At 39.5% G+C, this 14,064-nt stretch overlaps 1 protein-coding gene and 1 long non-coding RNA gene across 2 annotated transcripts; both read left to right on the forward strand.

Annotated features, from left to right (window-relative positions):
* The first annotated feature begins 338 nt into the window (after positions 1-338).
* LOC125440208 (C->U-editing enzyme APOBEC-1-like) lies at positions 339-8,142 on the forward strand. The gene is made up of 5 exons (XM_048509895.1): positions 339-369; positions 1,696-1,720; positions 2,590-2,987; positions 5,938-6,054; positions 7,786-8,142. Exons 1-5 carry the CDS (start codon positions 345-347, stop codon positions 7,797-7,799), a joined length of 579 nt encoding a protein of 192 aa, XP_048365852.1. The 5' UTR covers positions 339-344; the 3' UTR covers positions 7,800-8,142.
* Positions 8,143-10,003: 1,861 nt separating this feature from the next.
* On the forward strand, positions 10,004-13,529 carry LOC125440319. The gene is made up of 2 exons (XR_007245669.1): positions 10,004-10,117; positions 12,689-13,529. It is a non-coding gene; the product is annotated as an uncharacterized LOC125440319 (long non-coding RNA).
* The last annotated feature ends 535 nt before the right edge of the window (positions 13,530-14,064 follow it).

Raw genomic sequence — 14,064 nt, forward strand, 5'->3', positions numbered from 1 at the left:
GGGAGAATCATCAGGACAGTCTCCAGATGATATCCTGAAAGTTTAGTGCTGCTAGCTTTAAAATTGCACCCCCTGCAGGCCAAAACGTGTAAAAACACCAAAAATTCAAAAAAATAATAAAATGGACCCGAATTTTTTGGATTTACCCGAATTTTCGGGCATATCCGAATTGGCTATGATTCGGATTCGGGCATACAAATCATTTTATGCCCCAAAATACCCAAATCCGAATTTTACCGAATTTTTTTAGTATTGACCAACCCTAAAAAAAGGAGAATAGAAACTGAAAGTAGAAAAGTACGTATAAAAGAATTGGCTTATTCATATTCTGAAAGTACATCAGGATGGAGCCACAGCCGGACGGAACAGGTAAAAACATGATTCTGAAGGTGTATTCAGCTGTTTTTGTTTGTAGAATAAAATGAGGAGAGTTTGGTGCAATTGTATGCAAACAGTCATTATTTTAGTTCTGTCCTATCTTGTTATATCCACCCACATATTAAAATAAAAGAAAGTTGGTGGGATGATATATGATAATTTGTTCTGAAGCTTCCAAGATTCAGCAGTGGACTCAGGTGGTTGCAGTCTTCTGAATATTTGCTGAATTTCATTCTGCCGGATTTCTGCCACTAAGGACTGCAAAATTCATTGAACATCTGGGGAGAAGTTTAGTGTGCTCTAAATTCTGGCACATAGTAACACATGACTAGTTGCTGCTTGAGTTTTGTTTGTAGTGCAAATGTATGCTATGCATTGGCCAAAATGCTCTTTTGCATTATAAATGCTTCTCTTTCTCCTAAACAATGAACATGCATCATACATGAAATCTCAAGAATGATGTAAGTTTTATGAATGAAAAAAAAGCTCAATTTAGGCTGGTATGAAAGCACAGAAGCATATTTAAATAAATATTATGTCCTAGCTTAGAGACCTGGGAAAATAAGACAAGAGAATATGCAACAATGGCAAAATTAGCGAGTTCTGTGAAGGGGAGACCTAACCTGGAAGGTCAAGACAACTGGAAAATATATTTTGCATATTACTTTCAAATATTAAAATATTCATGAAATGAGATGCAGATATATAAATCATTAATAATTTGTTAAGGCTTTACTACTTTGTTGTTTGTGTCAAAAAGGTTAAAAGGTAAAATGGAATGGATAATCATATTAAATAAAATAGCAAAAACCTTAGAAAATGACAGTAATTGCATATTAATGCTTTTTAACTTCGTCCTAACAGAAATGATTATAAAAAATTCTGTGCATTGTTATCTTAAAAAAAACTTTATGAAATACATTTATCGTTTTATGATTTTTATAGAACACTGTTTGACATAATTATGTTAACTCTCTCAGTGCCGAGAACCATAGTAGCATCATGTGCTTCAAGTGGTTTGTGGTGCTGTCATTATATGCTTTTGTTCATGAGAGTGTCTTATTAGATTCATAGCTATTTTTATTTTCTCTGCATGTGGCAGTTAGCTTACACCATTCAGTACAGACATCATGTACTGTACCTAGTACAGAAAAATACCTAGTGCTTCGATTTTGCTATTATGGGAGTTATATGTGTTTTTGATTTCAACATATTTTATGTGTGCCCAACTCTGCATGGGAATGTATTACTACTGTGCTGAAAGTCAATTTTTGGGTAATCTGTATAGAGCTAAATAGTGTAATTTATATTCCACAGTTCAAGTTGGAGATATTGACCCAAGGTAAGGAATGCTATTATACATTAAACTCTTCACAAACATGGAAAGCTATTTAGCTCAACTCAAGAGTGGAATGCTTTGGGAGAAGGAAGTAGTACATATCAAATCAAGTAGTTAGTAAGTAAAGGCATTTGCTATTTTGCTTTGCCATTTACATTTATCTACATAGTTTTATTGCCAGTTGTTTTTTAAGTTGTCTTTCGTTACAAAAATTCCCAGTCATATTCCATGAACATTTCTGAGTAATTTATATCTCATTATTAAGCTGTTGCATCCGGGAGTTGCATACAAAATGAGAAAGAGGTACATCTGGTTATTAGATCAAGTGACACTTACTATGCAACCCAAAGGAGTATTTCTGTGTTGCTGAAGCTGAATCGGAAGCGGTGGGATGGTTGCGCCAGTTTCCATACCACCAGTGCAGCACCATGTGAAATGGCTGTGTAAGAACTGGCCAAGGTGGAATTAAAAAGCTGGCTGAATTCAACTCATGAATTGTTCATGAGAGAACATGAAGAGAGCAGCAGTGGCGTAGGAAGATAAGCTCATGTATCTAATCTGGAGGAACCGGATTGATTCCCAGCTCTGCCGCCTGAGCTGTGGAGGCTTATCTGGGGAATTTAGATTAGCCTGTGCACTGCCACACATGCCAGCTGGGTGACCTTGGGCTAGTCACAGCTTTTGGGAGGTCTCTCAGCTCCACCCACCTCACAGGGTGTTTGTTGTGAGGGGGGAAGGGCAAGGAGATTGTAAGCCCCTTTGAGTCTCCTGCAGGAGAGAAAGGGGGGATATAAATCCAAACTCTTCTCTTCTAAAATGATGCAAGGTTCTGAAAAGTTAAATTCTGTTATATTTGTACATTTGTGCTACAGGTGGCGCATAGAACCAGAGACTTTTCAAAGAAATTTTACACCAACAAAACCTCCAGTGCTCACTCATCTCTTGTATGAAATCTTTTGGATTAGAAGTTGCAATACCTGGAAGAACTGGTGTACAAGCACTGGTCTCCAACATGCTGAAAACAATTTTTTGGAAAATCACTGTAGAGTGATAAACCGGAGAACTGATCCATGCTCTATCACTTGGTTTCTGTCTTGGAGCCCCTGTGGTAGATGTAGTCGCTCTATAATTGATTTCTTGAATAACCATGCTAACGTGACACTGAATATAAAAGTCTGTCAGCTGCACAAAGATTATATTAGGTGGAACCGAAATGGTCTACGGGACTTAGCTAATCATGGAGTACAGATATCTATCATGCAACAGCCAGGTAACAATTTGGCAATATATAGAGGACATGGATGGTGAATTTGGGTCTGCCAGTGAAACTCTTCAGAGTTCCCACAGATAAATAATTTTTACAAGTGGGAACCTCCAAGGTCTTGCGGGAGGAATCACATTTTCCTTCCTCCACTATATCCTCATTCTTTCCCCTAAAAGCCCCCATAGCCTTTTCCCCATTTCAACTTTTTCCCCTCCTTCTAGGAGTGCCAACCTGTAGATACCCTGGAACCATAACAGATCTCCCAACTACAGAGATCAATTCCTCTTAGGGTTGCCAGCTTCAGGTTGGCTAATTTCTAGAGGTTTGGAGGTAGAGCTTTGGAAGTGTAAAGTTTGTGGAGGGGAGAAACTTCAGCAGGGTACAATGCCTTGGAGCACAGGTGTCAAACTTCATTCATATCCCACCTTTCTACACATTGGGGACCAAAGCAGATTACATGATTCTTCCCTCCACTTTTTTATTTCCGTAACAATCCTGTGAGATATGTTAGATTGAAAGTATATGACTGGTCCAAAATCACCAAGTGAACTTCCACAGCAAGATGGGGATTTGAACCTAGATATTCCAGATTCTACTCTGATGCTCAAACCACTACATCAAACTGGCTTTCTTGTTGTGGCTGCTGATGTGCATTAGTAAGTAGCCAGACTTAGTTGAGTTATACAAATTGGGTACCATCAAGTCAACCATCAAGTCTAGGTTTCCCAAAGTCCAAGTGGGACCTGGATATTTCCCAACTTAACTTCAGATGACAGATATCTATTACCCTGGAGAAAATGGGTGCTTTGGGGGTGGATTATATGGCCTTATATCTGGCTGAGATCTCCGCCCACTAACCCTGCCCTACTCAATTCCACCACAAAATATACAGGAATTTCTTTATTTGGAACTGGCAGCTCTAGCCAGACCTGGCCCCAGTGATTTCTCTCTAAAAGGCCCCAATCAATCAATCAATCAATCAATCAATCAATCAATCAATCAATCAATCAATCAATCAATCAATCAATCAATCAATCAATCAATCAATCAATCAATCAATCAATCAATCAATCAATCAATCAATCAATCAGGGAAAGTAGCCCTGCCTCCTTCCCTGCCTGTTTCTGAGGAAAACCAAGCCAGGAATGCTTGGGTGGCCTAGAAACAGCCATGGGGTCTTCCGATTTTTACATCTATAGTCTTTCATTTTATTATTTTGGGGTTTTTTTTAGCCCCCTACAATGTATTTTTTTTTTTTTAGATTTCAGATTTTTCTGCAAGTCTGCAGCATTTTTCAGATTTGTAGAAGGACATGTCTTGTTCTTCCATTGCTTCAATCAGCAGATTTAAGTATCCTCAGATTTGGATGACTTCGTTATATAGACAAGCCCCACCCCTGAAACTCATGGGGGGGGATACCATCTTCCCTCCATCATCTTCCAGTCCAACCAAAGCAGGGTTCTTCCACCACGAATGGTTTACCTGATGCAGCTCTGGGGAGGTCCACTGAGGTCCCACCCCCAGCCATTGCAAGTAGTGAGTAAATAATACCTTCATTAATCTCAGGGGAATTTAAACACCCAAAATATTTTTAAAAGCATTTCAATTTTTTCTGTAGACGCTGGGGACACCCAACTCTGCAGAAAAACCTGTGTGTTGTGGGTGTGTGTGTGTGCCCCATCTTTGGATTTAAATATCTGCAGATACATGTGGAAACTAGATTTAAAGATGATTATTTATGAGACACCACCAACATCTAGGTGTGTTTGGTACATTATTGAAACAAAAGACAAGTGCCATTCTATCAGATTACAATTCAAAGAGACAAAAAGGAGAAATATCTAACACATAAAAATCCATGTCGTGGCATAATTAGAGAAAGTAGCACAATCCAAAATGGTGCAGATTGCATGGAGCCCAATTTATTTATTTATTTATTTATTCATTTATTTATTCAAAGTATTGGTCTCTATGATGGTAGCTGTTAGCTAGTGAAAAAGCTTATAAATCTGTATAATTTTAAAAAACAACCAGAAAAAGAGGAGAAATCTCAAACCAAGACATAAATTAGGTTTTATATATTTAATATGTCCAGTAATATTGACTAAACAATTTTCATCTTCAGAACCATTCAAAATGTGTCTTTATGATAGATGGCAGGAGGACAAAAGCAATGACTGTGAATACCATAGGCAATGTTACCTCTATTATGCCCTCTTCGTTATTCTCTGTGGCTAATTACAGACTCAGTATGTGGCTCAGAGTTTCCGAGATCCTCCACCCAAGAATATCAAAACTTCCATCATAGTTACCTATCATGTAATATTTTTTAAGACAGAGTATTTGCAAATATAGTAAGAAGAGTTACCAAAACATGAGCAAAGTGTTATAAAAGACTGCTAATATTTTGGTAACTCTTCCTACTATATTTGCAAATACTCTGTCTTCGAAAAATATTATAAAGATTCTGTGCACTTTGCAAAAGGTTTTCAGGGGCTTGTGTGGAAATGGTCACCATGGTGATATTTTCCTTGTTTTGGTATCTACCTCTGTATCTGACATTGGTTTTCTCGTTCTTCTACAAAAGACTTTGGATAGGAAGGGCTATTTTTGGACTGTTTTGAGATATTACCAAGCCTCACATTTGGCCTTTTGAGAACCAAACATAAGAGTTTCCTACTCTGAACCCCCTTGTAGTTTGGAAACATCCACTCCCAAATTATACTCTTTTCCACTGAAAGATCTAAGTAGAATTGTAACTTAATCCACCACATACTGGACTGCGTTTGTTTTAGAATGCTCCATTTGGCTCCTAGTGCCTACCTAGTTCTGTTAGGTAAGCTCCAGGACCTAAGCAGTGCATTCTAAAACAAAGGTCCAGCATGTGGTGAGTGAAGTTACTACTGTACTTAGAATTTTTGGCAGAAAAGAGCACAACAGGCTTTTATTTCTTTAGATTATGATTATTATTGGAGAACATTTGTATCACATCAACCAAGAGGAAGAAACGATTGGCCATGGAATTTCTCTTGTTGGATCCAGTATTATTCTCAACAACTTCACTCAATCCTTAGTGAGTAGCAATTTTGAAAAAAACTTCTGACTTTCTGGTAGAATTTGCTTGTTCTAGCCTACTACTGAAATATATCTATATTTGAATTGTACATGACAAGGCCTTGGGGTATCAAGGGGGAGGTAGTTATGTTTGCTGTACACATACACACCATAAGGAGCAAAAGTATGTTGTTATTACACTCTGGTTGGAGGCTTTATTTTGTAAGCTTTAAGCTGTAGCTTTGTGGTACAATTTTGTCCTTTACTACCTTGTACACACCCATATCCTTTCCACTAGTAACTAAGTTAACAGTCTTATGGCTATGTGGAAGAGGAGGAGATGTAGGTTTTGGGTCTACCACCAAAAATACTTCACTTTTGTTGGGGCTGAATGACATACAGTTTACTGTGACCTCAAGGTCTGGAGTATGGTTTCATCATCTCTCAGCTGTCTCAAGACTGTAGATCACTTTGCCGCATTATCAATAAGTCTAAATGAATAACTGCAACATAGGTTCATTGTCATACTGTACCTTTCCAAAGAAGTGGCACCCAGGAACTGGCCATTTCTTTTATTCTTTGTTTCCCTGAGCAGGCAGGTCCCAAGAAGGTAATTTATTGATTATATTACAAGGAGCTCAGGCTGGTGTGATTTCAGCCCCTTACTTGCCCATCAGAATATTGACTTAGGTTAGGTTTGCAGTGATTGGCCCAAACCATTCAGTAAATGTTTTGGCCGAGCAGGGATATATTCCCAGATCTCTCTTGTTTATGGCGTTTTCCTCACAGCCAAAATATCCTGGGGAAAAACCGGGATCATATATACTGGGATGTTTCCATCTCGGTTCCTCCCTCCACATGGCAGCCCGTCAGCACCTTCAGGCCGAGAGGAAAAACTCCAGGTGATTATGCACAGCCCTCGGTTTAGTTTCATTTTCCTCACCGATGTTGCCGTGGATGTGCAAACTGTTCCGTTTTTCTGCCATTCTGATTGGCTGCAGCCGGTGAGGGAGGAAAAATAAACTAGTCCATCTCCTGCAGTGTTTGCATGGGAGCAGAAGTGGCATATTTTTTTAAAAAAGAACCCCCAATTTCATCGTTTTTGAAAGGTGTGGAATAAGGGAAATCTCGCGGGGCCTGAGTTAGACCTGGAAGCCATGCGGAATTCATGCCAAACCGGGATGGTTCATTCCTTATCCCAGAATATATTGGCCGTGGGGAAATGCCATGTTCAGTGAGGCTATGGACTGTGTCTATGTGTGACTGCTTCATGATGATGGTTCTATGTGGAGCTTTCATTGCCAACATGAGTGCATCTGTATTTTCACTGCGAAGAGAATACCTAAAGGGTAGTTTTTGCCACACTTTCCTTGACTCAGTCCACTGCAGCTGCCATTTCCCAGACCACCAGAGTTTTTCAGATTGGGACCATGGTGGGAGGTTGGGAATTATAATCCTTTGCGGCTGTGACATTTTCTCCCCTTGAGCTGCTATTTGCATTTTTGGAGAAACATACAAGCACATATATGGGGCTATTTCATATTGGGAAAATGGCATCAGAGAAATACTTGACACCTGCTTCAATTGCCGTTTCAGTTCTCTAAATTTGGCCTCAACACACTTGATATGTGAGGGTGTTTTTTTAAAAGAGCCCCTTCTTTCTGCTTACCAGTGTCTTGTGACCCTTTGTTTACTTGTAATGCCTCTCCTAGAGGCTCAGTCCTCACCTCTGCCTTTCTGTCTCCCACAGCCACTACTGAATAGTCCCAGGTGCTATGGATGGTCATCCTTTGCAGCTAATGAAGAATCAGATATTTTCTCACAAACAGCAGAAACCTTTAGAAGCATATTTTGAAGACCAGTTGTCTGTGTAGAAGAACAAGAAGAAGAGTTTGGATTTATATCCCCCCTTTCTCTCCTGCAGGAGACTCAAAGGGGCTTACAATCTCCTTGCCCTCCCCCTCTCACAACAAACACCCTGTGTATTTTAATGTCTATAGATTGTTAGAAACAGAATGGACTAAAATATTTTTTTCATGCTTCAGAAGTTTTTACCTAGTTACAATGAATTTAAGAATATAAATTTGTTGATGATAAATGTGTGCTTTATGAAAGTCAAGTGATAATAAAAGCTTATTTACAAGAACTTTGCACTGATTCAAATATATTTAATGAATATTAAGGGTATTAGTGAAACAAAAGGATTGTATAAATTTGTTTTAAAAGCTTACATGTAGAAATTAAAGACTAACATGCAATCCACTGGAGGTGTGTGTGTGTGGAAAGGGCTGTGGAGCTGGTGTAACCCCACTGCTGGTGTCATTTCCAGCCCAGACAAAGTAAATGGCACCTACATCATTGTCATGGAGGGACACTGTGAGGCTCCTCATCACCTGGGTACAAAACTTGCCACTGTGTCGACACTCCTCTACCACAGGAGCCTGTGCCAGCACCAGTGGGATATTCAAGGGGTGTTCCTGGGGTTGCAACCAGTTTTAGTTGGCTTCTTGAGTTGGCTTCTTGAGAGCTTTCAGCCTGTGAATGCCCACTTCAGGGACAATAATTTTGTCCCAATTGCATTATGAAGTAATATATGACCAACAGACTCTACAAATTTGAGACTGCATACACATAACCTTTGCTGTCAGGGAATTTTTAGATGTCTCCTCACTGTTATTGCTGAAGGTAGAGCATTATGTCTAGCAAGTGAAATTGATCTTCAAAGGCTAGGTGAAGTTAAACAGTTAAGGTACTTTGCCTCACTGTCTATGCGGAGTGGAATTCCCAGAAAGAGTGGGCAACAAGACCCAGCAGCTTTCCCAATTAGATTTTGATGTTCCTGGTCAAATAATTTCCTTTTTAGAGTTCAAAAGTTCTCCCCAACTGAAAGCATGCCCAAAGAGTCCAAAGAGAATCCCATTGTGGATATTTTCTGTACCATGAACACCCACCAATCAGAAGATTGCTGATTGGCTAATGATGTATATGTCAAACTTGTATCCTCAGAACAGAAACAGAGATGGAGTCAGAACTTAAAAGATGTCTTGTTTCTAGGAGATATTGAGCGGTTTCCAAGAAGAGACCTGCATAGGGCACAGAGTGAGGTATAGGAATTTACCTACTGATTCTGTTATAGCACAATATTATTGCTCAGTGGAAAAAGGTATTTTCAGTTGTTCCTGAGAAGAAGTGGAGAGTCGTGCGGAAGAAGAAACAGGGATAAATTAGATGCGGCATGTAAGGCCCCGGTTCAAACCCAGTATAATTGTGCCGTGTAGAAACGGCCAAAGAGCATCATATATCTGATTAAAAGAAAATGATACAGGTTGTTATATCATATTTGTATAATATTTATTTCCTGATTAAACAAACAGCACCACCCACTCCCGAAAACTTCCCTGCCCACATGGCAGCTATCCAGGCTTTGCTGTGATCCTTCTCAAAACTTCACAGTGAAGTAGGTTTGGGAAAGGTGGGAGAAAATATGGGTATACCCAGGAGATGCACAAATGCACCACAATGCTGTGGGAGAGCAGGGGGAAAAATCTCCCAACAGTATCAAACCTGGGGCAAGTAACTCACTAAATTCATTACACAGAAGCAGAACATCACTTGCCTTGTAAACTGCAAAAGGTCACCATAAGTCAGCTGTGACTTGACACACATTCCACCACCACATATCTGCCACAGTCATGTAAAGCCATGTGCAATACTCTGGGATTTCCCTTTCACATCTTGCTCGCCTAATCAAAAGTGTACATGTAAGAAAGCACCAAGTATGTTGAAGCTTCTGTGGCTCTAAGCCAAAGTCATGAGGTCCCCGAGGCAACAGCCACTGTCTAAAAAAAACGTGACATAGCTAGTATTCTGATCTGGGAAGTGTGGGTGGGGTGGATTTTGGCATGCATGTTAGAGTTTCGTTTCCTACTGATATTGTCAAATTTGAAATTATTTTCATAACACTACAGTGAATACCTTCTGAGGAACAGAAAGTGAAAACAGGAAATGATTACACAAAAGAACTGAGAAGAGCAGATTTTGAAGGTACAACAGTATGGCTCTACAGTCCGTGAAAGAAGAAGGTAAGAATCCAGTTCTGCAGCTGGATTGAGAGTTTTCTTTTCTAGCAAATACTTTTGCAGTGTGTGTGTATAGGCATTGAGACTTAGCCATTGGTCTGTGTTTATGTAAACAATTTCCCCCAACTCCCCTCCTTGCCTGCTAGTTGGAGTGGAGATAGAGAAGCTGAGCCCAAAGAAGGGGCAGCAATTTGCATATATGAACTGGAGAGAGAACATGAGATGCAGGTGGTTCCTAATTTGCTAGCAGACCCGTGCGAGTTTCAGAAAGCCCAGAAAGAAGAAGAAGAAGAGGAGGAGGAGGAGGAGGAGTTTGGATTTATATCCCCCCTTTCTCTCCTGCAGGAGACTCAAAGGTGCTTACAATCTCCTTGCCCTTCCCCCTTCACAACAAACACCCTGTGAGGTGGGTGAGGCTGAGAGAGCTCCGAGAAGCTGTGACTAGCCCAAGGTCACCCAGCTGGCGTGTGTGGGAGTGCACAGGCTAATCTGAATTCCCCAGATAAGCCTCCACAGCTCAGGCGGCAGAGCTGGGAATCAAACCCGGTTCCTCCAGATTATATACACAAGCTCTTAACCTCCTATGCCACTGCTGCTCCTCTCTTTGGAGCCATGATGGGCTAGAGTTAATTGTACTGAAACAACCTGTGCTGACAAAAGACAATGATAATGGGTTTGCTATAGTATGAATTCCAACCCCAAAATTTGGTTAAGGAATGTGCCCCATAGAGGTATAGAGCTAGTGTGCTGCAAGTGTGTCATAAACTGCTTTTTCAGGTCATTTTGGGTTTAAGAGAACTCTTGAAAAGGTAAGCAGACAATTCTACTGGCAAGTGTGCACCAGAATGTAAAGAACTATGAACAAAGGTGCAATATCTGTCACAGAATTGGACATGATTGGACTGAGGAAAAGCTGCTCTTCAGCCCAATGCTGTTGAAGGCGAAACTGTTGCTAAATGGGGGATGGATATATTGGAACTTTACCAAAGCCTGCAAGGACAAGGAAGAAATTTATCGTGACTGTCATTGATTTTTGCAAGCATTTTTGTGAAGTCATCCCCTGGCAAAAATAAACTGTTGACTGTGAAGTCATCCCCTGGCAAAAATAAACTGTTGACTGTTTGCTGTAGGTGGAATCTACCTCAGTCTATTGTGTTTCCAGATAGCCTAGTCCATAATTTATCAGTTTTCTGTCAGCATGGCCAATTGGCCATGCTGGTAGGGGCTGATGGGAATTGTAGTTCCTGAACATCTGGAGAGCCGCAGGTTCCCTACCCCTGGTCTATTGCATCAGATTTACGATCTAGCTTTATATCTAGTCTGATGTAATAGATTTTTGATATTGCTAAAATTAAGATTGTGTAAACCCTGTCTGTTGTCATTGGAGCAATGAATTAGTGGAGCCTCTAAATGAGGCCATTGGACAAATGCTGGAGAAGTATGTTCTTGCTCATAGTAGTGATTGGGATCAAAATATTTTGTTCTTAATATATGCATATCATAATTCTGTGGAAGAAAGTTTGAGATTTTTCCCTAATGATCTAGTTGTTGACCGATCCTGATAAATTTGTTAAGCCTGTTAAAGCAGCAATGGGAAGGAATTTGGGAGACAGGAGTTCTCTCTGCGAGTGAATATATGCAGAACTTGCTCAGTACCTTGAGTGATGTATGATGAGCAGCTTGGGAGAATTTAAAAGCAGCACAAATAACTCAGAAATGCTTGTATGACCTCACTGCTGTGGATTTTTTTTCTCCTGTTGTTTTTAAAAGGAGTCAGAGTAATATGTGGGTGGTCCAGGAGAAATTATTAAATAGCTGAATACTGCTCATTCTGTGTCCAGAAGACCAATCTGAACCAAAAATCTAACATATGAACAGTTTGCTTACATGAGATGTTTTCTGTGAGATTTGATTCTAACCCCCCAGACTTTTTGTCTGAATGCCATCAAGGAGGAATCGAAAATGTAATTTTAAATCCAATTTTATGGGCTTAATTTTTCCTTCATTTGGGACCCATAAAATAGGTCTGTGACCCAATCTTTTTCCAGACCTGAGGTTCTCCAAGGGAGAGTCACCAACCTGCTTAAATTTTGGTGCATCACCCTAAAAAAAATTCTCTGAGCCCTGGAAAGATTCCTCATAGGCTATAAGGAAACCAGGTTTTTTTGGATTCTTCTTCCCCTAATCCTCCCCCTGCCCCCAATATCAGTATGGGTTTTTAGTAAAATTTGTAAAACCCAAACATCTTCAGGTCCAATATACTCAAATCCAAATTTTCCAGATTTTTTGCACACCCCTCGTATCAGTCCCTCTCATTTTTTTAAGAGGAGCAATTTTCACGATCCTTGATTTCTCTCTCTTGCATTCAGAAGGAGAAGGACAGATCCCCCCCCCCAGTTATTACTGTTGGTGTTAAAATTTTAAAGCACCAAGTTTTTAGTTACGGACTCCCATCCATGTTTCACTGTCTTTACATTCTGACTGCCACTATATCATGATCTGCACTTCTTTCTGCTGTAAAGTTATTTTATAGGGCAATAATTCTCAACTCTCCATGTTTCTCTGTTCCCACAGAAAATCCTGATATGCTACAGATGGTCACCCTGTGGTGCTGGCTGAGAATCAACAATGCCCTCACAAACCTCTTGCCAATCCCAAATCTGAATCTAGTCAAAAATTGTTAGTGTCAGGTACATACACATTTAATGGTGGGCAGTATTTTTCAGTTCAGAATTTATAATGTGAACATTCCTGAAACAAATACCTGGTATAAAAATGGTGAATATATGAATGCGTTCATGTAGTTTTTAGGTTGAGGGTATTAAAAAAATTAGTTAGAAATAATATGAACTGTTTTTGTTTTTTTATTCCTTATGAATGAACAATATTACAGCAAATACTTAAAACAAATTGGTAGCAAGCATAGAAAACAGAAATATTCACAGCTAGAAAATCAAGAAGGAGGTGGGTGCATGTAAGCTAATTTGATAATCGGATACATGTTTTGTAACTGATATTTTTAAAGAAAATAATGATAGTAATAATGATAGTAATTATAGATCATTGTTTTCATAATACATATTATTCATTAGAATTTGCTTATTTTTTAAAAATGTAAAACATGTTGATTATCTTACTACAAAATATTATTAGTATAATCATGCTTAGTGTCTAGAATTGTATTCAAGAAAAGATCCTTCTTCTCTGTTGTTTTTATTGTTGTTCTTTTCTCTTTCTGTTAATATTTTAAAAATTGAAGAGAAAAAAAGAAAAAAGGAGAAAAAAAGAATGAAATGTAGGAAACCTCTTGGTGGAAGTAGAAAGTGCTGTCCTTTCAAAAAAAACCCGAATGTATTAAATAAATTGGAGTCCTCGTAGGCAATGTTTTTATTTAATAAATTTGGATTAACAGGTTTCTTAGAAAAGCATACCTGTCATAGTTTCAAGATAGTGTCCTGGTATGTGGAACTGTTATAGATGGGTTACTGCAGCAATGATCAGGTATTCAGTGTTTGTGAAGTGAGGCAACTGACTTGTCAGTTGCAAATCTGTTATGAAAGTTTCCTAATGAATAACAACTGAGGAGACGTCTGCCACTTTTGGTGGTTCTGTGGTTGCTGCCACATCCTGTACAGCACAAAATATTTCCAGTGCCATTATGTTACAGTTAGCAACTATGACTGTTGCCCACATACACCTGAAACCTCACAAGCAAGGCTGGAAGGCACTGGCATCTCCCTGCTGTTGCTTTGTAACACTTGCTATTCAAGGCATCTCACCTAGATTTTCCTGGGCACAAGGAGAGGAATGCTTTTCTTCAGGTCTATCCTCCCATAGGGTGCCTCCAACCCTTCCCCTCAGCTATTATGGGGGTTCCCCCATCCTCATCGAGCAACATTTCAGGGTGTGTTTGAGGCAGCTGAAGGAGACAGAAATTGGCAAAATGCCCC

Source organism: Sphaerodactylus townsendi, linkage group LG10, assembly GCF_021028975.2.
Source record: "Sphaerodactylus townsendi isolate TG3544 linkage group LG10, MPM_Stown_v2.3, whole genome shotgun sequence".
NCBI lineage: Eukaryota > Metazoa > Chordata > Lepidosauria > Squamata > Sphaerodactylidae > Sphaerodactylus > Sphaerodactylus townsendi.

Coding starts and splice junctions, on each gene's coding strand:
- LOC125440208 (XM_048509895.1), top strand. CDS start 345: ATGGAGCCACAGCCGGACGGAACAG. Junction 370..1,695: donor GCCACAGCCGGACGGAACAG/GTAAAAACATGA, acceptor TATATTCCACAG/TTCAAGTTGGAGATATTGAC. Junction 1,721..2,589: donor GTTGGAGATATTGACCCAAG/GTAAGGAATGCT, acceptor TTTGTGCTACAG/GTGGCGCATAGAACCAGAGA.